Source organism: Chiloscyllium plagiosum, unplaced genomic scaffold, assembly GCF_037043375.1.
Source record: "Chiloscyllium plagiosum isolate Xiang-an unplaced genomic scaffold, Cpla_swu_hap1 HiC_scaffold_4, whole genome shotgun sequence".
NCBI lineage: Eukaryota > Metazoa > Chordata > Chondrichthyes > Orectolobiformes > Hemiscylliidae > Chiloscyllium > Chiloscyllium plagiosum.
This window is the reverse complement of record NW_028270142.1, coordinates 18568988-18596606: the sequence shown is the minus strand read 5'-3', so window position 1 is coordinate 18596606 and position 27619 is coordinate 18568988. Positions and strand designations below refer to the sequence as shown.

Here is a 27619-nt window from a genome sequence, read left to right as displayed (position 1 = left end):
ATGCAACGTTACAGGGATGGGCTGGGTCTAGGTGGGATGCTCTTTGGAGGCTTGGTGTAGACTTGTTGGGCTGAATGGCCTGTTTCCGCACTGTATGTATTCGATGGATTAACTGGAAGCTTGGGGTCATTTTTGTCGATGGAATATAGGCACTCCACATAACAGTTATCCAGTCTATACGACAAGGTGGTTCAGTGGTTAGCATCGCTGCCACACAGCATCCGGGACTTGCGGTCAATTCCAGCCTCAGTTGGCTGTGTATGGAGTTCGCACATTCTTCCTGTCTCTGCCTGGGTTTCCTCTGGGTGGTCCAGTTTCATCCCACAGTCCAAACATGCACAGGTTATGTGGATCAGCCTTGCTAAATTGTATGGATGTGCGGGCTAGGCGGATTAGCCATGGGAAATGCAGGGCTACAGGAATAGGGTGACGGGGGTGGGATGCTCTTTGGAGGGTTCGTGTAGACTTAATGGGCTTATGCCTGAAATGCCGACTCTCCTGCTCCTCGAATGCTGCTCAGCCTGCTGTGTTTTTTCCAGCAGCACACCTTTTGACATTTGCTTCCTTCCACACTAAGGATTTTCCCTCCCCCACTGCAGATGATACCAAATTGTGTACAGTGAATGCAGCAGACTGGGCAGAGGTGAAGTGCAGGCTGCTTCACCCGCCATGTCTGTTCCTGGGGCCTTGGGCGGTCAGAAGGAAATAAACGAATAGGTGTTGCACCTTCTGCGATTGCAAAGGGAAGCTGCGGTGGGGAGTGGTATTGGGAACGGAGGATGTGTAGGCCGGAGTCATAAAGCGCCAGTTCATTTGCGGACGGCACAGCCAAGCGCTAACAGGTACAGGCATGGCGACGACGTCCACCTCAGTGCGAGGCACACCCCGCCACCAACGGCCGCTGGGAAAGCACGTGCTCGTACGGGCGGGAACGTCAACCCGTGCGCGGTGACGTTCACCCGTACGCGATGACGCTAGGCGAGGCCGTCCCGCACGCCGCGGCCTGAGGCGGTTAATGGGCGTGGCCGCGGTGAGGGCGGGGTTTTGTTGGCTCCAGGACGAGGTGGGCGGGCGGACAGAGTGGGTGCAGCGGTCGTGCTGCCAGTGCAGGCGGTGGGCCGCTTGAGTGCCGTAGTTGTAACGGTCGAAACGAGTACCCCCTTCCCCGTTATTGGTGAAGAAAGGACGAGGGATGGACACGTCTAACCAAGGTAAATGAAACTGGGCCGAGTGCAGCTGGAGCTTCGAGGCGCCGCCTGGTTTAAATTGATCCACGAGCCGTCTATGGCAGGACGGTGTATAATCTCTGCTAATATGAGATTACATCCTCCTCTCAGCAAAGGCCACCATAATCCGGCTCCCTCGGTTTTCCTTTCTGCTGCGTGGTGCCCAAAGGAAAACTGCGTTCATCGTTTTAGTGAACTAACGTTTTGCTTACCGCCTGAAACTGACTCACCTTGAGGGATGTCGGTGCCAACAGTTGTTACAATTATTTGCATTTTTTAAAATTGAGCCAAACTGCAACTAATTTGCTCATTGCTGGAAATGCAGTAATATCTTCTCGAGGTTTGGTGCTCCAATTTTGAGCCTTTCACGTGTTTTCACTCGTGTGACCTGCAGGTTGCTTGTAAATATTATTCCATTTTTTTTGGTTCTGGAAGAGAATGTACTTAAACTGGATCACAATGAACAGCTCGTGATATTTCCTAACCTCGATTTACATATCATGTGCCAGTTATTTGCACAATTGAAGATTGCCGAAAGTGCACCATACATGGTATAATGCTACCTACGCGTCAGTAACTTAACTCCTACAATTGCAGAATCATCGAGTTTTTCTTTAAGAAGTTGTCTGCCTATCGTGTAATGCATTTGTCAGACATGGCTGTGGTCTTTTCACACCTTGGCATATATCTGATTTTAGGGCATTTGGCTAGTAGTGGCAAACATTGCTACGATCTTTGTGATTGTATTAGTTACTTACTAATAGTTTTTGGTTTACAAAAAAGTCTTTTTTTCCCCCTTTTTTTAGTTTTCAAGGTATGTTTCTTCCAGTCTTAGGAATATTGTGTATTCATATTTGTAGATTACTGCATCAAATGGATATTTGATGTAGATTTGATTTTGAGTCGTGTGTGCCATTGAAAAAGCGCAGTAGGTCAGGCAGCATCTGAGGAGCAGGAAAATCGATGATTTGGGCATGACCCTTTCATCAGGAATTCCTGACCTGTGCTTTTCCACACTCTTGACTCTGATTTCCAGCATCTGCAGTCCTCACTTTCTTAGGTTTGATTTATTCAGCTGAGGTGGTTATTAGGACTAATTCTACCTTCGCCTAACGTATGTTTGTGTCTTGAAGTGGTTGCTGTGTGATGCAAGAATCTTTTGAGTTGTAAAAGAGAAGCATCTTCCCTTCTGCTGTCAGTTGCAGTGTTTGCATGTAAAATTATTTCACCTGACCTATTTTGTTGGCAGTAGAAGGTGGAAGCATGATTCAGTTAATTGTTGAAACTACTTTAACATTAAAAGGAGCTACTTCGCAAATGCATTTTGAGGATATTTATGTTTTATGTTGATCTAAACTGTTCTTAACTTGGGCAGAGAATTATTTTTTCACTTGGCCTGTTGCATTAAAACTTGCCATTAATTTCTTGGTGTTTGCTCAGAATTCACTGGATGAGTTCAGGTGGGAGCGATGTTTTGTGCATGTTTAACTTGTTTCCCCAGAAATTATTTCAATCAATTATTTAATTTTTCATTTCCTGATATTCACTTCCATTGCCCTAACCAGAAATGCATTGAACAAGTTTGTCACTTGAACTTTTTAAATCTGTTCTGTATTTGCCATTTACTGGTTTGAACTACTATTAGGAGAAAGTGAGGACTGCTATTACCTTGAATTTTTTCAGTTTAATTTGAGTTTTTCTTCTAATGTATATTTTCCGTTCAGTTTATGGCCTAATATTTTAGTCTTCCAAGATTTTTTTCAGGCAAATACCAGATCTAAAGTTAAAATTCTAAATTGGAGGAAGGCCAGTTTTGAAATTATTAGGCAAGAACGCCCAAAAATCGATCGGGGGTGGATGTTTGCAAACATGGTGGCTCAGTGGTTAGCACTGCTGCCTCACAGTACCAGGGTCCCAGGTTTGATTCCAGCCTCTGTGTAAACTCCATACAGAGAGTTGCCATTCTCCCCGTGTCTGCGTGGGTTTCCTCCGGGTGCTTCGGTTTCCTCCCACAGTCCAAAGATGTGCAGGTCAGGTGAATTGGCCATGCTAAATTGCCCATAGCATTAGGTGCATTAGTCAGAGGGAAATGAGTCTGGGTGGGTTACTCTTCGGAGTGTCGGTGTGGACTTGTTGGGCCGAAGGGCCTGTTTCTGCACTGTAGGGAATCTAATCCAAAATCTAAAGTAAAGGGATGGAAAATGGGAAGCCTTTGAAAATGAGATGAGAATCCACAGACTGTTCGTTTTGGGATGAAGGGTGAGGCTGGTAGGTTTAGGCAATGCTGGATGACTTGAGAAATTGAGGTTTTTGTTAAGAACAAGAAGGAAGCCTACATCAAGTATAGATTGAGTGAAAGTATAAAGGCAGTAAGAGTATACTTAAGAGGGAAATCAGGAGGGCGAAAAGGGGACATAAGGTAGCTTTGGCAAATAGGGTTAAGGAGCATCTAAAGGGATTTTATAAATACATTAAGGACAAAAAGGTAACGAGGGAGAGAAAAGGGCCCCTCAAAGACACTTCGGTCCAACCCGTCCATGCCGATCAGATATCCCAACCCAATCTAGTCCCACCTGTCAGCACCCGGCCCATATCCCTCCAAACCCTTCCTATTCATATACTCATCCAAATGCCTCTTAAATGTTGCAATTGTACCAGCCTCCACCACATCCTCTGGCAGCTCATTCCATACACGTACCACCCTCTGTGTGAAAAGGTTGCCCCTGAGGTCTCTTTTATATCTTCCACTCTCACCTTAAACTATGCCCTCTAGTTCTGGACTCCCTGTCCCCATGGAAAAGACTTTGTCTATTTACCCTATCCATGCCCCTCATAATGTTGTAAACCTCTATAAGGTCACCCCTCAGCGTCCGACGCTCTAGGGAAAACAGCTTCAGCCTGTCCAGCCTCTCCTTATAGCTCAAATCCTCCAACCCTGGCAACATCCTTGTAAACCTTTTCTGAACTCTTTCAAGTATCACAACATCTTTCTGATAGGAAGGAGATCAGAATTGCATGCAATATTCCAACAGTGACCTAACCAATGTCCTGTACAGCCGCAACATGACCTCCCAACTCCTATACTCATTACTCTGACCAATAAAGGAAAGCAAACAAAACGTCGTCTTCACTATCCAATCTACCTGCAACTCCACTTTCAAGGAGCTATGAACCTGCACTCCAAGGTCTCTTTGTTCAGCAACACTCCCTAGGACCTTATCATTAAGTGTAGAAGTCTTACTAAGATTTGTTTTCCCAAAATGCAGCACCTTGCAGTTATCTGAATAAAACTCCATCTGCCACTTCTCAGTCCATTGGCCCATCTGGTCAACATCTTTTTGTAATCTGAGGTAACACTCTTTACTTTCCACTATACCTCCAATTTTGGTGTCATCTGCAAACTTACTAACTATACCTCTTATGCTCGCATCCAAATCATTTATGCAAATGACAAAAAGTAGAGGACCCAGCACCGATCCTTGTGGCACTCCACTGGTCACAGGCCTCCAGTCTGAAAAACAACCCTCCACCACCACCCTCTGTCTTCTACCTTTGAGCCAGTTCTGTATCCAAATGGCTAGTTCTCCCTGTATTCCATGAGATCTAACCTTGCTAATCAGTCTCCCATGGGGAACCTTGTCGTACGCCTTACTGAAGTTCATATCGATCACATCTACTGATCTGCCCTCGTCAATCCCTCTAGCTTGAGTTTTTTTTCCAAGAAGTAATGGAAGAGGATTGAGGGCAGAGCAGTGAACATGATCTGAAGGGCTTTTGCCCGAAACATCAATTTTCTTGCTCCTTGGATGCTGCCTGACCTGCTGTGCTTTTCTAGCACCACTCTAATCTAGACTCTGGTTTCCAGCATCTGCAGTCCTCTCTTTTGCCTATGATCTGCATGGACCTAAGTAAGGTATTTGATAAGATTCCTCGTGGTAGAGTGGTTAGCAAGGTTGGATCTCATTGAATACATTGAATATCTCATTTGGATACCGCACTGGCTTGAAGGTAGAAGACAGGGTGTTGATAGTGCTTTTCAGACTGGAGGCCTGTGCCCAGTGGTGTACCACAACAATTGGTGCTGGGTCCACTGCCTTTTGTCGCTTATCCAAATTATTTGGATGTGAACCTAGGTATGGTTACTAAGTTTGCAGATGACACCAAAATTGGAAGTACAGTGGGATCTTGATCACAGGCCAGTGGGTCAATCAGTGGCAGATGGAGTTTGATGGATAAGTTGAATAAGTAAGTCTTTTCCCTGGCCTTTGGGAATCCAAAGCTAGAAGGCATAAGTTAAGTGAGAGGGGAAAGATTTTTAAAATTACCTATGGGGCAGAGGGTGGTGCGTGTATGAAATGAGCTGCCAGAGGAAGTGGTGGAGGCTGGTACAATTACAACATTTAAAAGGCATCTGGATGGGTATATGAATAGGAAGGGTTAGGATGGGTATGGGCCAAATGCTGGCAAATGGGACGAGGTTAATTTAGGATAGCTGGCCAGCATTGTTGGGTTAGACCGAAATGTCTGTTTCTCTACTGTACATCTTTATGCCCGAGTTAGCCTCCATGACTCAATTATTTCATATTGAATTCATGTTTACTTTCTTGTACTTGCAGGATCTCTGTTTGTCTTATGTCATGGTGAGTAAACATAGTTGTAGCATCTGTCTTGTGTTGGTTTATAGAACTAAATGGTTTCAGGATGACTTCCTCTGACCAGTATTGCACTTTTGTACTGTTTAAAATTCTTTCTCTTTGATTTGGAGGCCGTTGTTGGACTGGGTGGACAAAATTAAAAATCAAACCCCAGGTTATAGTCCAACAGGTTATTTGGAAATGCTAGTTTTTGGAGCGCTGCCCTACTCCCTCCTGATGAGGGAGCCGCGCTCTGAAAGCTAGCGCTTCCAAATAACCTGTTGGACTATAACCTGGTGTTGTTTGATTTTTAACTTTCTCTTTGATTGCTACTTTGTAGGGTGTTGACTGTTGAATTAACTAAAGGCTGTCTAAAATGTACGAAGGTGCTTTGATCTCGACTACACACTGGCAATTTTTCAGAAATTGATGTTCCAAGAGCACTTTTGAGAATGGATTTTGAAGATTTTAAGCTTTGTTAAATTATTCTGAGTTCAGAAGAAAACTTTTAGAATTTAACTGACCGATAATAATTACAGAAGCTACAGTGGCAGGAGGACGGGAAATGCTGAGTGGCGTGACTCGGGGTTGGTTTTGGAACTTTGCTGTTTTCAATTGGAATACAAAGAAGGATTCAGATAACTGGTCTGCGTTGATCAAATTTGTAAACTATACCAAATTGAGAGGTGGTTGATCCTTAATAGACCACTTGAAAACTACTGGATGCATTCAGCAAAATATCTAGGTAGGTTGATTGACCTTAGTATTTCCTTCAGAATACAGATCTTGTCAATACAGATATTGTCAAATTGATGAATTTCATTTCTGGTAATCCCACTTTTTGCATTTGAGAGAAATAAGTCTCAAGTTGTTCATGCTTATTTTTAGAAAATTCATAGATATAATGTAACATCAATTGTCAGTTTGTTAACTGCCTGATCTAAGGATTATAGCTAGAAGCATTTGGCCAAGATCAGAAACAGAATAATGGTCTATAAAAATTCATTGGTATGATCAATGTAAAGAATGTGCCTAATAACATTAAAATTTGGAGTTCTCTTAGAGTTCTTAGTGGTCAAGGCCAGACCTACTCCGTTTCTCTTGCGTTATTTGTTCCTGGGTTGGTTTGGTTTGGTTAGTAGAAGTTAATGTCATATTGCGGGGTGACTACGTCAAAATGTGTTTTTTGGTGAGGCGAAACCGAAACATACAACATAGCACTGCTCTGCGACCTTTCTTGACAGCCATGTTTGAAACATATCATGTAAGTGAATACTTCGAACATCACAGCAACCCTTTGGACTGAGCAGTTCTCTTTCCAGACTTGCTGATTCTACAAAAACTTTTTTTTCTTCCCAAAAGTGCTTTTAACTGCTTTGATTTGATTAGATTCCCTACAGTATGGAAACAGGCCTTTCAGCCCAACAAGTCCACACCAACCCTCAGAAGAGCAACCCACTCAGATCCATTCCCTTACCCCTGACACAATGGGCAATTTAGTATGGCCAATTCACCTGACCTGCACATCTTTGGATTGTGGGAGGATAACGAAGCACCTGGAGAAAACCCACGCAGACATGGGGAGAAAGTGTAAACTCCACACACAGTTGCCTGAGGCGGAATCAAACCCGGGTCTCTGGTGCTGTGAGGCAGCAGTGCTAACCACTGAGCCACCGTGCTGCCCCAAAGAGAACATGAATAATTTTAAACCCCTTGTAAAAATTACTTGGAGACCCCTTATTTCAATCAAGTTCAGAAATGGACTATCCATGATTCCAGGTTTTTTTTTAATGGGCAGATTTCAGCCATACCTGATATCCGAATGCAGACTGACTCAGTATTGATTCAGATCCTGGCAGTTGTTTTAAGATTCTGTCCACAATGGGAGATTATTTTCTCCCTCCCTGACCCTCAAACAAGAAAAGGTTTTCTTTGTTTGGAATATTGTGAATTGTTGCAGCTGCTGTGAATGTCTTTGTTTAGTACCTCAGTGAGCATTATGGGTGTATCTAGACTAAATGGACTGCAATGATTCAAAAAGGCAGCTTGTTGCCTTTTCAAGGGCAATTGGAGATGGGCAATAAATGCTGGTATAACTAGCAAACGCACAGCCATCGTCCCCAAGGAGATGCTCTGGGCCTTTTTCCAGCTGAGCAAAGGTGATTTGATGTATAATTTAAAAACTAATATTATAGTTTTCAAAATTTTTGTTTGAGATTTCATAGGTTTCCTTTCATAGGTTAGGCATAAAAACTAATTGTTTCACTAAAAAGTTATCAGGTAACTTTAAAGTAGGTATTCTTTGTATGAAGAGAGTTGTTGCAAAATGGAATAATTTGACTGTGTGGTTGATGCAAGCAACATTGTTTTTAAATTGGAGAATATTAGATTTTGGAAGTAGAGAAGGATGCAAGGTGAATGACAACTGGTGGGGCTAGTTTTAAATCACTTCTTTGCAGACCAAGGTCAAAACAGTGGCTTTGAGTACTCTGAACTTTTTTACCAAATGTTTCTTTCTGATCATTTGGTAAATAGTTTCTTGATGTATTAAGGAAACACACGATCCAATAGGCTGAGTGGTGGTCCCTCAATACGAATTCTTACATTTTATTTGCAACCAGTCACATCTGTATTGTATAGACATTGGCTGAAAGTAGTACTTGTTTTCTTTTTCTTGTCTTCTGCTTAATCCTTTTTGTTAATTAGCATGCTCCTTTGATTCCAGTTTCTCCTAAAATGACACTATTCAGGATGGGGAAAACAAAACCTGTATTTAATTATATATTGCTGCTCTGTGATCCATTATGAAGATGTTAAAATCTGTTTGCAGTGTCGCAAATCATTTGACGTTAATTATTACATATTTCATGTATTAGTGTTGTCTCGCTTCCATGCCTCAAGGTGTGAGGGAAGTAACATTTCTTTTAAACAACTAATAGTCATTTGATAGTTCAGTGAGATGTTGCATCAGTTCGTTCCAAATATAGTGCATGGACTGCACTTTAATAACTTCTGTTTCTCCAGGCATTTTGCAGATTGCAATCGGAAGCTTCAGATGGATTATTTTAAGTGTCTGTGTGTTACTACTTTATCGTAACCAATGTTGTGTCTTCGACTGTATTTTTGTTATTGCTGAAAAATGGTTGAGTTGCACACGTATGATTAGTCTTGTATTGATATGCGGCCAAACTATTTTGGTTGATACAGCCAATGCAAATGCTGTTTAAAAACTTTGTTTTCTTTATCTTTATACTTTGCGCCTTTCAGGCAACTTTGATCAATATCTTTCCTGTAAGGATGACAAGCAATGTCATGGAAGCTGCTTGTGTCTCATTGCTTCTGGCAATTGATTTGAACTGGCATTCCCATTGATATTTGGCCTTTTGTAACAAATATTCACATTAATTCGGGTTCCTTTTATTTCAAAAGCTCCACAAATGAGGCTGTCTTAATACTTAGTGTTAATCTTGACCTGATATGAACTTTAGTACCTCAAACATTTGAAATTTTGCATTATCGCTGCACTCTGTTCAACTCCTCCAAATCCACCCAAAACAGATGTTTTAGTGAAACAATGTAATTACTTCATTTGACCTGTTTGGACACACTGTATCTCTGGGTCAGGTGGGACTTGAACCTGTCCTTCTGGCCCAGAGGTAGGAACATGATGATTGCACCACAAGATCCTGGCACCCTCAATTATTTGGCATAGTGCAAATTGGAGTTGGTATTTTTCACTCACAGTTCCTTAACTGTTCAGTGTTTGAATCCTGCTTGAATTACACTGTTGGTTGGACAGCATGTGATGCTAATTGGTGCCAACACAATGAGGTTTATTGTGTTCTGACAAGGGTGAGATTTGCAACGCCACCTCATCCTACTCATGGACATTGTGGTGCTGTGGGCTTGACATGGTCAGAATTCTCTACAACCAGGAGAATGTTTCAGACTATCCCTCTGAAATTTGTTGAGTTTTTTTTGTACTGTGTTCTATATGTCCATATGGTATGCAGCTAAAATGTGGGTTAAATTCTAAAAGAATTTTCAACACCATTAATTTCCAGATTCTGGAATAAGCAGTTGGATTAAGGCCCAAATTGTTCTGTACTTGGCATAAATTTGGGACTTGTCCAGCTAAATTATTTCTTGTTTTTTGTAAGTCATGCAATCAGATCACATGCCTATTTGATAATTTTTTTAAAAAACTTGATTCCTTTTTGTTCATGTTGTCAACAACTGTATTTCAATCTAATTCGCTTATTTAAATTGGAAATACAGAATTTGTGGGATTGGTGTGAAATGAAACTACAATGGGGGTGGAGTGCATTTGTCAGGATCTATGTAGACAATTGCCTACACATTCTCATGCCAGTTTTCAAATTAGAAACCCTGTCATGTAATGCCTTATAATAATATATGAACAATAAGCACAGTACCTGGGTCAATATTTTTAAACCATGTTTGATTATTCCAAGTTCTTTAATATTTGAAAACTATCTTTTGTGAAGTAGAAAACCCTTCACATTTATTGGCTCCAGATCACACCTAGGTAACGACAGGTTGCAGGAGCTTCCTAGTGACTCACATCTGGACCAGGCAAAGCATTCCATGTCCACCAGTGCCCACCCTATGTTCATGTTTGCTTCTGGTTCCTAGCTGATTGACATTAGCAGCTGTAGGATGAAAAGGCAAATTGTGGAGAGTTTTGAAGGAAGTACTTCAAGGCCAATGGGAGAACTGCCATGTTGAATCTGAATTGATTGTGTCCTTCTACTTTTGAAATGGAATAAAAGGTGGAGGAATCTGGGTAATCCAAGATGGAGGACGGGAAAAATTTCTGATTGTAACAGCTGCTCCTTTTTCTTTGAGGTATTTTAGGTGTTGGAGGTGATTTCATCGAATTCCAGAGGCAGCAATTACTGTTTCAAATGCTGTTGCATTGTTTTGGAACTTTGAGAGAAAAAAAGTCAAAATAACAGCAGTTTTAAAAAGGGACAGGTACAGACAAAGGAAGCACATGGTGAGATCAGTGCAGGAGAGAAAGAAACTGACACCACAGTGAATCTGCATAGTTACTGCCTTTGCTGTTTGAACTCCTGGATCGCTGGACATCTGAGTGGGTCTGGGAAAATTAGCAAGTGGTGAAATTCACAACTGATCTTGGAGGGACTGTTTGGGCAAAGTCACAGCACAGAAACTGATAAGTGAATAGTTTTAAGTGTGGCTACAGAAAGTCTGCAGTAGTGAGTAGCGGGTTTTTTAAAATTTGTTTTCTAAGATCTGTCTCTTGAGTAAACTTAAATTAAGAGTTATGGCTATATTTTTTAACCTGGAGCAATGTTTTGTAGAGGAAAAAGACGGTGTTATTTTCTAGGTCTGTACATTGTGAAGGAGCAAAAATGGCCTTTAGTAGAGTGACATTTGCTTCTTGTCAGATGTGGGAGTTTGAGTTTATGGGTTACTGTGGATTATATCTGCAATAAATGCTGTTGGTTGCAAATCCTATCAAATCGAATTGATCGGTTGGAGACACAGTTAGAAGCAATGAGGAATTTGCAACAGCAACAGTATGTGATGGATGGCAGTTATTGGAAGGGGGAAAAGTCTCAGATACAGTCACACAGATGGCTTAACTCCAGGAAAGGTAAGAGAGGTAGGCAGATAGTGTAGGAGTCTTTTGTGGCGATCACTATTTCAAACAAGTACGGTGTTTTGGAAAATGTAGGGGGTGGTGGATTCTCAGGGGAACGTGGCACGCACAGCCAAGTTTCTGGTGTAGAAACTGGCTCTCATGCAATGAGGGGTACGTCTGGTTCCTAGAGATCAGTTGTGTTAGGGGATTCTTTAGTGCGAGGTACAGACAGACGTTTCTGTGGCCAGCAGCGAAAAAGCAGAATCGTGTGTTGCTTCCCTGGTGCCAGGATCAAGGGAGTGTGCAGAATGTTCTCAAGAGGGAGATGGGCCAACAAGAGGTCATTGTCCACGTTGGAACCAATGACATAGGAAGGGAAAAGGTTGAGATTCTGAAGGGAGATTACAGAGTTCGACAGGAATTTAAAAAAGGAGGTCCTTGAGAGTAGTAATATCTAGATTACACCTGGTGTTATGCTCTAGTGAGGGAGGGATAGGAGGATAGAGCAGATTAATGCATGGCTGAGGTGTATAGGAGAAGGATTCACATTTTTGGATCACTGGAATCCCCTTTGGGGTAGAAATGACCTGTACAAGAAGGACGGATTGCACCTAAATTGGAAGGGGGCTCATACATGGGCAGGGGGATCTGCTAGAGCTGCTCAGGAGGATTTAAACTGGTATGGTGGGTGGGGGGGGGGGTGGAACCCAGGGAGATAGCGAGGGAAGACATCAATCTGAAACTGATACAGTTGAGAACAGAAGCGAGTCAAACAGTCGGGGCAGGAAGGGAGAAGGTGGGACTAATAAATTAAACTGCATTTATTTCGATGCAAGGGGCCTAACAGGGAAGGCAGATGAACTCGGGGCATGGTTAGGAATATGGGACTGGGATATCATAGCAATTACAGAAACATGGCTCAGGGATGGGCAGGACTGGCAGCTTAATGTTCCAGGATACAAATGCTACAGGAAGGATAGAAAGGGAGGCAGGAGAGGAGGGGGAGTGGTGATTTTGATAAGGGATAGCATTACAGCTGTACTGAGGGAGGATATTTCTGGAAATACATCCAAGGAAGTTATTTGAGTGGAACTGAGAAATAAGAAAGGGATGGTCACCTTATTGGAATTGGTTAAAAACAATGACTGCAGATGCTGGAAACCAGATTTTGGATTAGTGGTGCTGGAAGAGCACAGCAGTTCAGGCAGCATCCAAGAAGCAGCGAAATCGACATTTCGGGCAAAAGCCCTTCATCAGGAGTAAAGGCAGAGAGCCTGAAGCATGGAGAGATAAGCTTTGTATTATAGACCCCCAATAGTCAGAGGGAAATTGAGAAACAAATTTGTAAGGAGATCTCAGCTATCTGTAAGAATAATAGGGTGATTATGGTAGGGGATTTTAAATTTCCAAACATAGACTGGGACTGCCATAGTGTTAAGGGCTTAGATGGAGTGGACTTTGTGTGTACAGGATAATTTTCTGAGTCAGTATGTGGATGTACCTACTAGAGAGTACAAAACTTGACCTCTTGGGAAATAAGGCAGGGCAGGTGACTGAGGTGTCAGTGGGGGAGCACTTTGGAGCCAGCGACCATAATTCTATTAGATTTAAAATAATGATGGCAAAGGATAGACCAGGTCTAAAAGTTGAAGTTCTAAATTGGAGAAATGCGAATTTTGACAGTATTAAGCAAGAACTTTCAAAAGCTGATTGGGGGAAAATGTTCACAGGTAAAGGGACGGATGGAAAATGGGAAGCCTTCAGCAATGAGATAAAGAGAATCCAGAGAAAGTTTATTCTTGTTCGGGTGAAAGGAAAGGCTGGTAGGTATAGGGATTGCTGGATGACTAAAGAAATTGAGGGTTTGGTTAAGAAAAAGAAGGAAGCATATGTAAGGTGTATATACAGGATAGATCAAGTGAATCCTTAGAGTATAAAGGCAGTAGGAGTATACTTAAGAGGGAAATCAGGAGGGCAAAAAGGGGACATGAGATAGCTTTGGCAAATAGAATTAAGGAGAATCCAAAGTGTTCAAATACAAATGCATAAAGGACAAAAGGTAACTAGGGAGAGAATAACGTCCCTCCAAGATCAGCAAGGTGGCTTTGGTGTGGAGCTGCAGAAAATAGGGGAGATACTAAACAAGTATTTTGCATCAGTGTTTACTGTGAAAATGGACATGGAAGATATAGAATGGTGGGAAATATATGGTGACATCTTGAAAAATGTCCATATTACCGAGGAGGAAATGCTGGATGTCATGAAACGCATAAAGGTGGATAAATCCCCAGGACCTGATCAGGTGTACCCGAGAACTATGTGGGAAGCTAGGGAAGGAATTGCTGGGCCTCTTGCTGAGATATTTGTATCATCAATAGTCACAGGTGAGGTGCTGGAAGACTGAGGATTAGCTAACGTAGTGTCACTGTTTAAGAAGGGTGGTAAGGACAAGCCAGGGAACTATAGATCAGTGAGACTGACGTCATTGGTGGGCAAGTTGTTGGAGGGAATCCTGAGGGAACAGTTACGTATATGTGTTTGGAAATGCAAGGACTGATTAGGGATAGTCAACGTGGCTTTGTGCATGGGAAACCATGTCTCTCAAACTTGATGGATTGAGTTTTTTGAAGTAACAACGGGGATTGAGGGCAGAGCAGTGGATGTGATCCATATGGACTTCAGTAAGGCGTTCGACAAGGTTCCCCATGGAAGACTGGTTAGCAAGTTAGATCTCATGGAATACAAGGAGAACTTGTCATTTGAATACAGAACTGATTTGGATGCGAGCATAAGAGGTACAGTTAGTAAGTTTGCAGATGATGTCAAAATTGAAAGTATAGTGGGCAGTGAAGAAGGTTACCTCCGATTACAACAGGATCTTGATCAGATCGGCCACTGGGCTGAGAAGTGGCAGATTTTTTCATTCAGATAAATGAGAGGTGCTGCATTTGGGAAAGCAAATCAAAACAGGACTCATACACTTAATGGTAAGGTACTAGGGAGTGCTGCTGAAAAAAGAGACTTTGGAGTGCAGGATCATTGCTCCTTGAAAGTGGAGTCACAGGTAGATAAGATAGTGAAGAAGGCATTTGGTATGCTTTCCTTTATTGGTCAGAGTATTGAGTACAGGAGTTGGGAGGTCATGTTGTGGCTGTATATGACATTGGTTAGACCACTGTTGGAATATAGCTTGCAATTCTGGTCTCCTTCCTATCAGAAAGATGTTGTGATACTTGAAAGGGTTCAGAAAAGATTTACAAGGATGTTGCCAGGGTTGGAGGATTTGAGCTATAGAGAGAGGCTGAACAGACTGGAGCTGTTTTCCCTGGAGCGTCAGAGGCTGAGGGGTGACCTTATAGAGGTTTACAAAATTGAGGGGCATGGATAGGGTAAATAGACCTGGGTCGGGGAGTCCAGAACTAGAGGGCATAGGTTTAGGGTGAGAGGGGAAAGATATAAGAGACCTAAGGGGCAACATTTTCACTGAGGGTGGTACGTGTATGGAATGAGCTACCAGAGGAAGTGGTGGAGGCTGGTACAATTGCAACATTTAAGAGGCATTTGGATGGGTATATGAATAGGAAGGGTTTGGAGGTGCTGGCAGGTGGGACTAGATTGGGTTGGGATATCTGGTCGGCATGGGTGGGTTAAACCGAAGGGTCTGTTTCCGTGCTGTAAGTCTCTCTGACTTCATAATAACGCCGTGTAAATTGGTCCATGATCTTTCTATATAAACTCCTTAATTAGAGAGATTCCTTTTTAAGTTGATTTTTAAGGTTTCTGTAGTTTTGTTTGGAATCTTTATGCCAACTGCTATCCTGATAGCATAGTCTCAAACTAAGAAAAAAGGTAAACTACCTTTAATTTGTTAATCACAGGTACTGCATTCTTCTGAGAGGTGTTCTTTCACATTGCTATCAAGATATATTTCAGTGTCCCATCTCGGCCACGTAAGTCTTGGGAAACTCTGGCCAAGCCATTTGGTGTACTTGTGCTTAGCTTCTGTTTTTAGAAGCTGCTGCTGCGCACAGAGCAGTGTGCGGTGGCAGAAAAAATTTAGAAGGTTAAAAATTAGACAGTATATTCTGTAATGTCTGCTATTACTTCTCTCTACCTTTGTTACTTTTTGTTTTCCCAGTCCACTTTTTAGCCAGCTGTCGTCGTACCCTTGTAATTACCTTAACTTTTAAGGGATAGCTTCAGATCTACATCTTTGCCCTGGAACTGAAATTGTCATGTGTTCCTCCTGCATATAGGGTTCCTTGCTATGAAGACATGAATCACCCTGACTCATTATTCATTTCCACATTGAACATTATATATTTTGGCTTCCCCAAATATGTTGTTTTAAGCAAGTGTCCTGAATGTGCTCTGGTCAATCATCAAGCCTATTGTTGTTCTTCATCCAGTCTAGAAGAATAAAGTATCCGAAGATGATAATAGTATCATTCTTGAACACAAACTTTATTAATTTACATTCATTTCTCTTTACAGTCTGCTCCAGCTCCTTGTCATGGTACAGACCCAAAGGAAAAATCAGTGTTTGTTAGACCTTTTGCATCTTTTAAGTGTGCCGGTGACATAATCCATTGTAATCTTTGAAGATAGCAACTCTTGAGAAATGCAGGAGCACTCAAAAATAAAGCCTTCTAGAGTACAGCTGAGAAAATTCCTTTCTATTAACTTAAAACAGCACCTAGTGGGCACTCACACCTCATCGAATGCTGGATCAGCCATTTGATAGTGCTGTGCAATGCAAATTGCCTTTTGTAACCTGTGAATTGCATACTTCACTTCTGCAGTCATCCAAGGAACCCTAGCTTCTTTATACCTAACTGCTTCTCTTTGAAGGCCTCCCATTTGCTGTTTGTGGGTGTTGACTGTGCATGTTTCATCACATACAAAAGTGATTACCCTTCAAAAAAGAAGTACTTCAAAAGGCTGGAAAAGCACTTTGACATGTCTAGTGACCATCAAAAGCACTGTACTTGAGAATATTTTCTGATCAACCTGTTCAGAGATGTTCAGACACATCTGGACCAGGTGGGACTTGAACCCACGTCACTTGGTCTGGGGGTGGGGACACTACCTCTGCGCACAAGAGGACCCTGAAATGAGATATTTTTGTTTTTTTAGCCTGTTTTTCAAATCAACCTGTTAGGACATGTTATTACACTCCTCTGGATCTTGAACCTAGGCGCCTCTGGGTTCCAGGTCAGGGACATTACCACTGCACCAGAAGAGGGCATCGAAATGAGATATTTCTGTCATTTTCAAATGCAATCCACCTGGGCAGATGTTCTGCCAACACAATGAAATTATGTCCTTCAATTTTATTGATTTCCCTTGTCCTTATTTAGAATTACTCTAAACCTATTGATGAATTATGTTCCATTTTCGATCGCGAAACCTATAACACTGTTCCAATCCTACTCCTGTGTTTTGTTTGCAACTATAATGGCTGGCACTTTGTACACCTTCCTGCTCTCCATCATTTGGAAGTTTAAGCTTTGGATTTTTGCTTGTGCCTCTCCTTTATCTGGTACGTGCATGTTCCTTACTTCCTGGATTTCTCTATATTCAGCAAAAAGCCCCTCTCAGATTAATTCACCAAATTTCACATCTGGGGAAAAAAATCTTGCATTTGCTATGCAGAACCTTTTCATGATCTCAGATATCCTGAAGTATTGTTGAAAGTAGCCACTGTTTTGTTGTAATTTACACACAGTTAAGATTTCACAACTATTAAGTATTGGTAGATAAGGTTTGTACTTAAAAATATTTTTGTTCTCAGATGCATACCTTCTCTCTTTGCCCTAGCTATTGTGTGTTTACATGCCCATGGTGCAAAAAATGTTGAATTTAATATTAGTTATTCTCTATATATACCTAATAATTTCTGGGAATTATCTATGGTACAAAAAAACTCAATTGTCTGCTCATCCCTTTATAATTTAAAGGAATCTGGCACCAAGTTTTTTTTAAAATCACGATGATGCGCACTTCAATCAGGAAGTACACCAGATTCAACCTCGCTAAATTGCATGCACGCACCAATTGATTGTTGACAATATGCAGATTCTGATGTCCGTCATACAATATAGTCAAACATGCTTTAACTTACACAGCTGAATAAAACAGTAAATATCAAAAGAACTCACCTACCAATGCTACTATAGGACGGATGAGCCACTTACAGGTTTGTTCTTCAAGAGGCTGGAAGGATAAACCCAGCAACTCCAAGAGTCACTTGAACATTTTGTAGTGAAAATACTATCATCTTAGCCAAATATGGGTTAATTAACATAATAGTGTATTGTAATCATTTGCTTTTAACAAATCGAGAAAGCTGATGAGGGGAATGCTGTTAAGATATAAATGAACTTCAACAGGGCTTGACAATGCGCTGCATAATTGCCTTGCCCAGCAGGCTTGTCTATGGGACAAAAATGTGCACGTAGCAGTAAATTGCACAAGTGGTGGTGGTGTTGTGGTAATGTCACTGGATTAGTCACCCAGTAAATATACTGGAGATATGGATACGAATCCTATGGCAGATGGTGAAATTTGAATTCGGCCCAATGCTGAAATGCCCAACTGAGTCAACTGTTGGCTCATTACAACAGTTGTCTCAGTTGCCAAAAACTCATCTTGCTTGCTGCTGTCCTTTTTTGGGAAGGAAATCTGCCATCCTTACCTAGCCTGGCCTACGTGTGAATCCAGACCCATAGTCAGGAGTCAATTGCATTGCTATCTTCTGGGCAATAAATGCCGTCCTCGCCAGTGGTTCCCTCAACCGGTGATTTTATTTTTTTTAAAAACTACTCAAGTGACAAAATAGTGGTGGATGGTTGTTTCCCTGGGCTACTGCTTTCCTTTATTTAACTGAAGGGGCCTGGAATTGGGCACAATATTAAAAATTTGCAGAAAGCATTAAATGTGAGATGGTTGTGAACTGTGAGCAGGCAATTAATAGATTCTGAGATAGACATGGCCAGGATAGGTGGCCACTTGGAGCGATGGTATTTAATGCGAAATACTTAGAAAACATTGCCTTCCCAATTTTTTTTTAGTGCATTCCTGACTGTTCTGGAGAACCTGGGAACATAAGAAATAGGTGCAGGAGTAGGTCATTTGGCCTTTTCAGCTTCCACGACCATATGGTAAGCTCCTGGTTGATCAGGTTATATTCTCAGTGCCACTTTCCTGTCTGCTTATCATTACCCCTGAATCCTTTGCCCACCAAACATCTACCTGATTCGGCCTTGAATAAATCTTTATGGACCCAGTCCCCACTCTTTTCTGAGAAAGGAAATCCACACTCTGACAAGATCAAAATTCTCCTGTGCCTTTTTAAAAATTCACTCGGGGGGGATGTAGGCATCGCTGTCTGGTCAGGATTTATTCTGTCCCCAGTTGTCCTTCATGGTGGTGGTAGGCTGCCGCCTTGAACTGTTTCAGTCTATCTACTGGAGGTAGACTCTCAATGCTGACAGGGAGTGAATGTTAGGGTCTTGACCCAGTGATGTTGAAAGAATGGTGATATATTTCCAAGTCAGGATGGTACACGGCTCAGAGGGAAACCATGTACTTGCCCCCTCTCTTTTTAGATGGAAGCGGTCATGGAGTTACAAAGTGCTATCTAAGGAAACTTGGTGATTTTCTACAGTTCATTTTATAGATGGTATGCATAGATGCTACTGTGCATAAGTGGTAGATGCCCTGGATGTGGTGCCAATCAAGGAAACTACTTTGTGAAGTGTCAAGACTTTTGCGTTGAAGTTGCATGTATTCAAGCAAGTTGGGAGTATTTCATCATACTCCTGATGTGCGCCTTAAAAATAATGGGTAGGTTTTGAGTCAGGAGGTGAGGTACTTGTTCCAGGATTCATGGTATCTAACTTGTACTTGTAGCTACTCTATTTACATGGCTAATCCTATTATATTTCTGGTCAATGACCACCCCTCAATGTTTATGATGGGATATTTTCTGATGGTCATGTAATTGAATGTCATGGGTTGATCATTAGATTGTTTGCTCCAAATGCGAGGAAGGCATTGGCTGGCATAAACATGATTTTGCCACTTGTCAGCCCAAGACTGGGTATTGTCCAGTTCTTGCTGTATTTGGATCTGGACTGCTTTAGATCTATGGAATTCTGAAAGGTGTTGGACATTGCAATCATTGGTGAACATAGTTACTTCTGACCTTGACAGGAAACACTATTTATCATGCAGCTGAAGATGATTGCACTGAGGACATTAAATCTTTAAACCATGTCCCCTAGTTTTCGTCTTGACACTTTAGGGAATCCTCTCCTAGTATCTACCCTATTCAGTTTCGTTAAAATCATGTTTTAATAAATCACTTCTCACTTCTCTAAACTCCAATGAATATAGGCCTAATGATCCAACCTCTGTCCCAAAAATTGTTTTTTGTTCCCAGGAATGAGTTGTGAATTTTTCTTTGAACTGTTTCTAAAGCAATTGTGTTCTTTCTCAAATGAGGAAACCAAAACATTCCAGTTATGATCTCATCTACAGTAATAGTTAAACCTTCCTACTTGTCTATCTCATTCCCCTTGCAATAAACAAAACGTTCCAATTGCCTTCCTAATAGCTTGCTATTTCCACATACTGGCTTTTGGTAATTCATTTACCACAATACCTGTGTCTCTCTGTAATCAAAGTCCTGCAATCTCTCTTTTTAAATGGCACACTGCTTTTCTGTTCTTCCTACCAAAATGCAAAAGTTCGCATTTATTTTCAAATCGTGCCATCTATCAATTTTTGCCCAGTCATTTAACCTGCTTCTATCCCTTTTATTCTCCACCTGTTCTTGACAACATAATTTCCCAGTTATCTTTTGAGTCATCAACAAATTTAGTCACCATACGTTTGTTCCTCACATCCAAATCGTTGATACAGATGGTAAATAATCTAGGACCTAGCATTACTCCCTGTAGTACTTTCAAATTAGTTTGCAAACCCAAGAGACCCATTTATCTCTACTTCTGACTTCCTGTAAGCCAACAAACCCTTTTATTTGTGCTAATATATTACTCCCTACCCCATGCTCTGTTGGCTTGTGCAGCAGCCTTTGAACTGGCACCTTATTGGCTTCCCTTTATCTATTGTGAAAGTTACCGTTTTAAACACTGTCTTCTTTTGCAAAGCCATGTCGCCTTTGTCAGATCGTATTGTGATTTTAAGTATCCTGTTATAACCTTAACTCTGAATTTGGTCACCTTCCCATTACAGATTTTAAGCTAACTGGCCAAAGCTGCCTGGTTTCCATCATCTCCTTTCTCGAATAAATATTTTATATTGTGTGCAGTTCTGGTCTGTTTCCAATAGGAAAGATGTGAAACTTGAAAGTGTTCAGAAAAGATTTACAAGGATGTTGCCAGGGTTGGCGGGTTTGAGCTATAGATTGGCTGAATAGGTTGGCGCTGTTTTCCCTCGAGCATTGGAGGCTGAGGGGTGACCTTTTTATTAGAGGTTTATAAAATCATGAAGGGCATGGATAGGATAAATAGACAAGTTTTTTTCCCTGGGGTGGAGTAGTTCAGAACTAGTGGGCATAGGTTTAGGGTGAGAAATAAAAGATTTAAAAGGGATCTAAGGGACAACTTTTTCAAGCAGAGGGTTGAGTGTGTATGAAATAAGCTGCCAGAGGAAGTGGTGGAGGGTGGTACAATTACAACATTTGAAAGGCATTTGGATGGGTATATGATTAGGAAGGGGTTAGAGGGGTATGGGCCAAATGCTGGCAAATGGAACTAGATTAGGTTAGGATATCTGGTCGGCATGGACAAGTTGGACTGAAAGGTCTGTTTCTGTGCTGTAAAACTCTGACTCTGTGTCTGTTTTCCAAGCCATTGGGACCTTTCGGTGTCCAAGGAATTTTGAAAGATGATAACCAATGCAACTGCAATCTGATTCATCGCTTCTAATATCCTTAGATCCTAAAATCTTACTGAGCAGAAGTGACCCATTTATATCTACTGTTGGCTGTTAACTAGTCAATTCCCTTTCCCAGTATGTTACCACCATGTCACTGATTTTTATTTTCTCTCTCCGTACCTTAGAAGTTGCATCATCATAATGTCTTCTGGAAATCTAACTATGGTGCACTTGAATTTCTCTTCACACTCAAAGGACCCCAACAAACTGGTTAAACTTGATTTTGCTTTTGTACAACCAAGTTGACTTCCTGATTACCATTTTGGAAAAAAAAGTCCTGTTATGATATCTTTAATGATGTGTACATGCAGCTAGACATGAACAATATCTAGGCTGCGGCTGAGTGGTAAGTAATTTTCAAGTCGCATGTATTTATGACTGGCATTGCCAGAAACTCCAATCAGTCTAAAGTTCTTTTGTCTTGAGGGTGTCCTCTTTACCAACCCTCAGTTGGATAATGAAATCATCCATTCCTGGCAAAAGCAAGCTCAGCACACAGATGAATGGAAAGAGAGCATAGAGTTTGTCTCAAAACAAAGATCCAAGTCTTCCAGCCAGTGCGTCTTGGGTCATTTTCTTTGGCTGTAGGGCAAGAAAACCTTGTCAGCATGGCTTAGACTTGATGTGTTCCACCTTGAGTGCACAAGACCTATTTGCAATATCTTCCCCCAAAATCAATCACAGTTGATCATTTAATATCTCAAATTAACGGTATATCAGATTAGGAGAAAGTGAGGATTGCAGATGCTGGAGATCAGAACTGAAAATGTGTTGCTGGAAAAGCGCAGCAGGTCAGGCAGCATCCAAGGAGCAGGAGAATCGACGTTTCGGGCATGAGCCCTTCTTCAGGAATTTCCTGAAGAAGGGCTCATGCTCGAAACGTCGATTCTCCCGCTCCTTGGATGCTGCCTGACCTGCGCTTTTCCAGCAACACATTTTCAGGTATATCGGATTACCACATTTTCCAAAATTATGCAACAATTCCCTATTATGCAAAAATCATACTTTTCTACACAGCGTAATTTGATTCTCCCTCTTCCTATTTTTCAGGCACAATGTCAGTTTCAGTTTTCTGTTCCACCAATGCATGTTCTTATCTTAATGCTGCATGCATGAGATTGTGCTGGAGGTGTTGGCTATATTGTGAAGATCTACAGATGTTTAAGATCTGCTCAAACAGAGCAGATCCCATCTGATAAATGACAGACATGAGGATTCCAACAAGACGCATTAGGTACAAAGCTGGTTTCAAACTGAGTCCTAAAATTTACTAGCTTGGGCAATAACTGGTGCAGTGAAATAATTTTGGCTTTTGTAAACAATTTGTTTGAGAATGAAAGAGGAAGGAATTTGCTCTGAAAATGTCCAAGAGTAAATGTGCTATGAAAATGAAAACCATCCACTGACCTAATATTAAGAAGCATGTATCACAGTGGATCAGAATGGTTTTGTCAGCACCAGAAATGCCATGTGTATCAATGCACCTAATAGGTCAAATTAAACTTGAGTGCGGTCAAGATCATCAAGCAACAGTTAGTTGTTTTAAAAACAAGGTTAGTGTTACAGCAGAAAATCAAGAGACACTCATACAACCAAAAGACCTCTGCACACATTACCAGTTTTCAGTAATTCATCAGACAGCCACAAAAATGTGTCCGTGAAGTGGATAGATTCAAAACTATTTCAGTGAAAATAACAAGACTTGAGAGAACTAGACTTATGGTCCTAGCCTACATGGCTGACTGGAGAAAATTCAAGTCTTACAGTAACTTTCAAACCTGCAACTGTGCTGAACATCAGGTTTGTATCTGCGGTAATGGTTGGATGGGTGAGGGTATTGTCCTTTTGTACTTCTGATAGCCAGTTGGTGAAAGAAATCAAAACTGGTCGGTCATTTGAAATATCTTCAGTCTGAGTGGGTGGAAGAAAATAACATGTGTCCCCTTCATTCCACTTGTATTTTTTTTTGTCAGTAAGGTCTTCTCGTTTTTCTAAACAATCTGTTCAGCCATGTTGTGGCACCACTCCAGCGCAAGCAGCAATTGAATCCAGACTTTCTGGCCCTGAGGTAGGAACCCTACCATTGTTCCACAATATCATCTTGAAGTATCATTTTTTTTAATAAACTTGATTGAGCCATTGTCCACTGCTGTGCATGGCCTTTTGAGTGGGGTTTTAACCCAGAGCTTCTGGCTTGGAACCAGGAGTGCTGTGTTACGAGGCATACTATGTTTTAGGAACCATGCAATCAATGTCCTCCATCTGTGTATACATAATTTTCAATTATATTAATAAACAAGGCTATATTGAGCAGTGAATACAATATACAAAATTGAAATAACTGCACTCAAATTGGTGTTTTATTTTGAAACATTTGGGCCATGCATTGCCTCTAATCCTAGCATAGGACAGAGAAGTCTCTGTTGCTTTCGGTTTTTGATTTTCGAACTGAAGTTTCAAATGTGACTTCATTCTTATCTCAACTATTATACATACTTTCTCTATTGTATGTAGCAGCTTTTTTCACACTCTGCTCACTTTCCTGATCTTGCTCATCAAGGTACCTTCCTTTAATGAAGGTTATGGATATCTTCCTAATGGATCTTTACACCGTTTGCTCTTTGACATACTTCTGATAGCTGATTGGAGGAATGTCACCTTGCCTAGTGACTAATCCTTCTGTAGAGAATTTAATTGCAGTATTTTTTTCGCAGTTACTGCTTGTGAAATAAGTTTTCGTTGAGCTTGGCTATAAGGCAGGATAGATCCCATCGTTGTATGGCATCACTATGAAATGTTGATTTGCCGTTGCATGTCTGGGAGTGTTAGCCTTGGAGTATTAAATTCACTTCATGTGAGACGTTATCATGTCCTCTTTGTCTCTTAGCTCGTTGACTTCATATTTATGATGCCAACAGATAAGAGGAAGCTGACAAAAACGTAAGTTTAAAAAAAAAAAAAATTTCTCTGAAGGAGGCATCTTAAACATATTCAAAACTTAGGGGCTCAATCTTGTCTCCAAACAGTGGTTGGATTATTGTCAGATGTTAATATACCAAAATAATCCAGTAGGCACCCAAGTTACACATTTGAAGTGGGAAATGAAAGCACCTGTGATGTGTTGATAATTTAAATCTTGGTTTTATCCATTCACGAGATTTGGTTCTTGCTGGCTAGGTCAACATTTAATGTATCTCTAATTGCCTTTGAGAAGATGTTAGTGAGCTGTTGCCTTGAACCACCCGAGTCCATTCAGTGAAATAAACCCAATACTTTTTTTGGAATGGAGTTTCAGGACTTTGACTGGCAACACCGAAAAATATATATTGCATTCCTAAGTCAGGATGGTGAGTAGCCTGGATGTTAAAACAATGAAGAATTTGTGGGCATATTATTTATAGACTAAAGATATTGCTGTGCTGTGTGGTAACAGCACAAGGTAAGGGAACAAATGTCACATTAATTTGGGCCAAGTGCAGATTTGATTTGTTCACCTTTTGAATTGTTAATTTTCTTTTTGCAGTGCCTGGCAGAATAGCACTCAAACTACTCTCTATTCTTGGTTGCTGTTGATCTCTGCACAGAAGAGGGAGGTGTACCATTATCAAATCTTTTTTTTTAAATTGCGTGGAGCAGTCTATAAATAAATTTCTTTTCCTCAGAGCTGGAGTGAAAACTGCTGTGTTGATGCTAGCCTGAACATTGAGGTGATTAAGGTGAGGTGAATATCATTAATGAGGTGCAGGAATCAGGCTGGGGCAGGAAATTCTGAAGTACTTCACCCCTTTACCCCTTACCTAACACTACGGGCAGCACGATGGCACAGTGGTTAGCACTGCTGCCTCACAGTGCCAGAGACCTGGGTTCAATTCCCGACTCAGGCGACTGTCTGTGTGGAGTTTGCACATTCTCCCCGTGTCTGCGTGGGTTTCCTCTGGGTGCTCCGGTTTCCTCCCACAGTCCAAAGATGTGCAGGTCAGGTGAATTGGCCATGCTAAATTGCCCGTAGTGTTAGGTAAGGGGTAAATGTAGGGGTATGGGTGGGTTGCGCTTCGGCGGATCGGTGTGGACTTGTTGGGCCGAAGGGCCTGTTTCCATACTGTAATGTAATCTAAATAAGGGACTGGGAGCAGCAGATGTCCAGGAAAATCAGCTCCTAGAGTGTGGGACCCCAAGACATGGCAGCAGTGCCACAGAGTTTTAATGACTGGTAGTGATTAATCCCAGAGAATGCATTTTCACAAGACATTGATTTTGCCCACTACATCACAGCCTCTTCCATTGCTCTATGCATTGCACTCCTGTCACTTAGCAAGCATCCATCCTTTGCTGTTCAGGCATGTGCAAAAACCCAGATGCTTTACCTCATATTTGCATGCTTACCAATGCTGGCAATCTCTTTACAGCTCTTACGGCTTTGACATACTTGAAGCTGTTCAGCTTTGATAGGCGCGTCACTCAACCACTCTGCTTCATAACGTGAAGGTGCTGGTGTTGAACTGGGGTGGACAAAGTTCGAAGTTACACGATACCAGGTCATGATCCAAAAGGTTTATTTGAAATCTTGTAAGCTTTCAAAGCTCCCTTTGCCAGGTGCAGAGAGAGAGAGCAGTGAACACGATCCAGAGTTTATTGGCAGAGAGATCAAACGAGTGATCCTACAACTGGTGAGTGGAGTGTCAGATGTGTTTGAAGGTAACCAAGTGTATTAGACTCTGTGCAAAGTTGATAAAGGAAATGTCTCTGATGTGTTGTCATGACAATCAGACAGAGTGATAGCAACATACAAAAAGAGACATCTCTGGTCAGACACTGAATTGTCGGTGTGAGACTTTAAGAATCTGTCTTGAGTTTTAATCTGGAATCAGGTTGGTTTTATTTCAAAAGATGGAATTTATAAGATGCCACATTGACTGTGACTACAAATTGTTTTTTGAACAAAGTAGAATGCATCTACAAATGAACAAACATTTTGGATGAAATGATTCACCTTCTAGATTTATGCATATGTGTGATGGGGCGAGAGTAATTCAAAACTGTACAAATGTTGGGGTCATCAAGGTGATGGTGTCAAAATAGGAAAGTAAGGAAGATTTTACAGATACCAAAGTGTGTGGTAGGGTCACCTGTTGCATGACATGAATCCAAGATTACAGTTGAGACTGTCTTCATTGGTACAAAACTTGGCTATCAGTCTCTTCTCAGCAATTCTGCATTGTTATGAATCTGAGTACACCTTAGACGTTTACCTGAAGATTGGAGATTGAATGTCCTTGACCGCTGAAGTGTTCCCCAACTGGTGATTGTTGTGCCATGTCCATTCATCTGTTGTCGTAGTGTCTGCATGATCTTGCCAATATACCATGCCTGAGGCATCCTTGCTTGCAGTGTATGAGAGATGACATTGGCAGAGTCACACGAGTATCTGCCAAGAACATGGTGGGTGGTGTTCCATGTGTGATGGGCAGTGAGATCAAAAAATCATACAACTGGTGTGAGTGAACTGTCAGATAATACACCTCTGCAGGTGACCAATTGTGTTAGATGGTGTGTAAAGTATTTACAAAATCAATGTCCAGTACTTCCCTGGAGCAGAGAAACTGTGCCACGTTCTTTACAACCTTCAATATATCAGTGAACAGCCATGTCTTGCAGAGATTGCCATGGTAGGGTTGTGTGGGAGTGTTGATGTTGTGCTCAAGACGAGACAGTTTGGTGGGAGCCATGATCTGTTTAAGGTTTGGCAGTTGTTTGAAGGTGAGAAATGGATGATCTTGGTGAGATGCTCATCGTTATTGATGATGTAAGACGACATTTAGCGAATGCAATGTTGTCTCTTATCTCAAGAGGGTTGGAATATAAAAGCAGAGATGTACTACTAAGATTTTATAAAGTTCTGGTTAGGCACCATTTGGAGTACTGTGTCCAGTTTTGGTCCCCACACCTCAGGAAGGACATACTGGCACTGGAATGTGTCTTGTGGAGATTCACACGGATGATCCCTGGAATGACAGGTCTAACATATGAGGAACAGCTGAGGATACTGGGATTGTATTCGTTGGAGTTTAGAAGATTAAGGGGAGACTTAATAGAGACGTACAAAATAATACATGGCTTGGAAAAGGTGGATGCTAGGAAATTGTTTCCGTTGGACGAGGAGA

At 41.5% G+C, this 27619-nt stretch overlaps 1 protein-coding gene across 3 annotated transcripts in view; it reads left to right on the top strand.

The window, feature by feature from the left end:
* The first annotated feature begins 1054 nt into the window (after positions 1-1054).
* The window catches only part of tpd52 (tumor protein D52), a 60285-nt gene continuing 33720 nt past the window's right edge, over positions 1055-27619 (top strand). For 2 of the 3 annotated variants that reach the window (XM_043689100.2, XM_043689099.2), the window contains exon 1: positions 1055-1211. In XM_043689100.2, coding sequence (XP_043545035.1) covers positions 1193-1211 — 19 coding nt within the window. In that variant the 5' untranslated portion in view covers positions 1055-1192. The remainder of the gene's footprint in view (positions 1212-27619) is intronic. The other variant, XM_043689101.2, reaches the window with a different exon arrangement.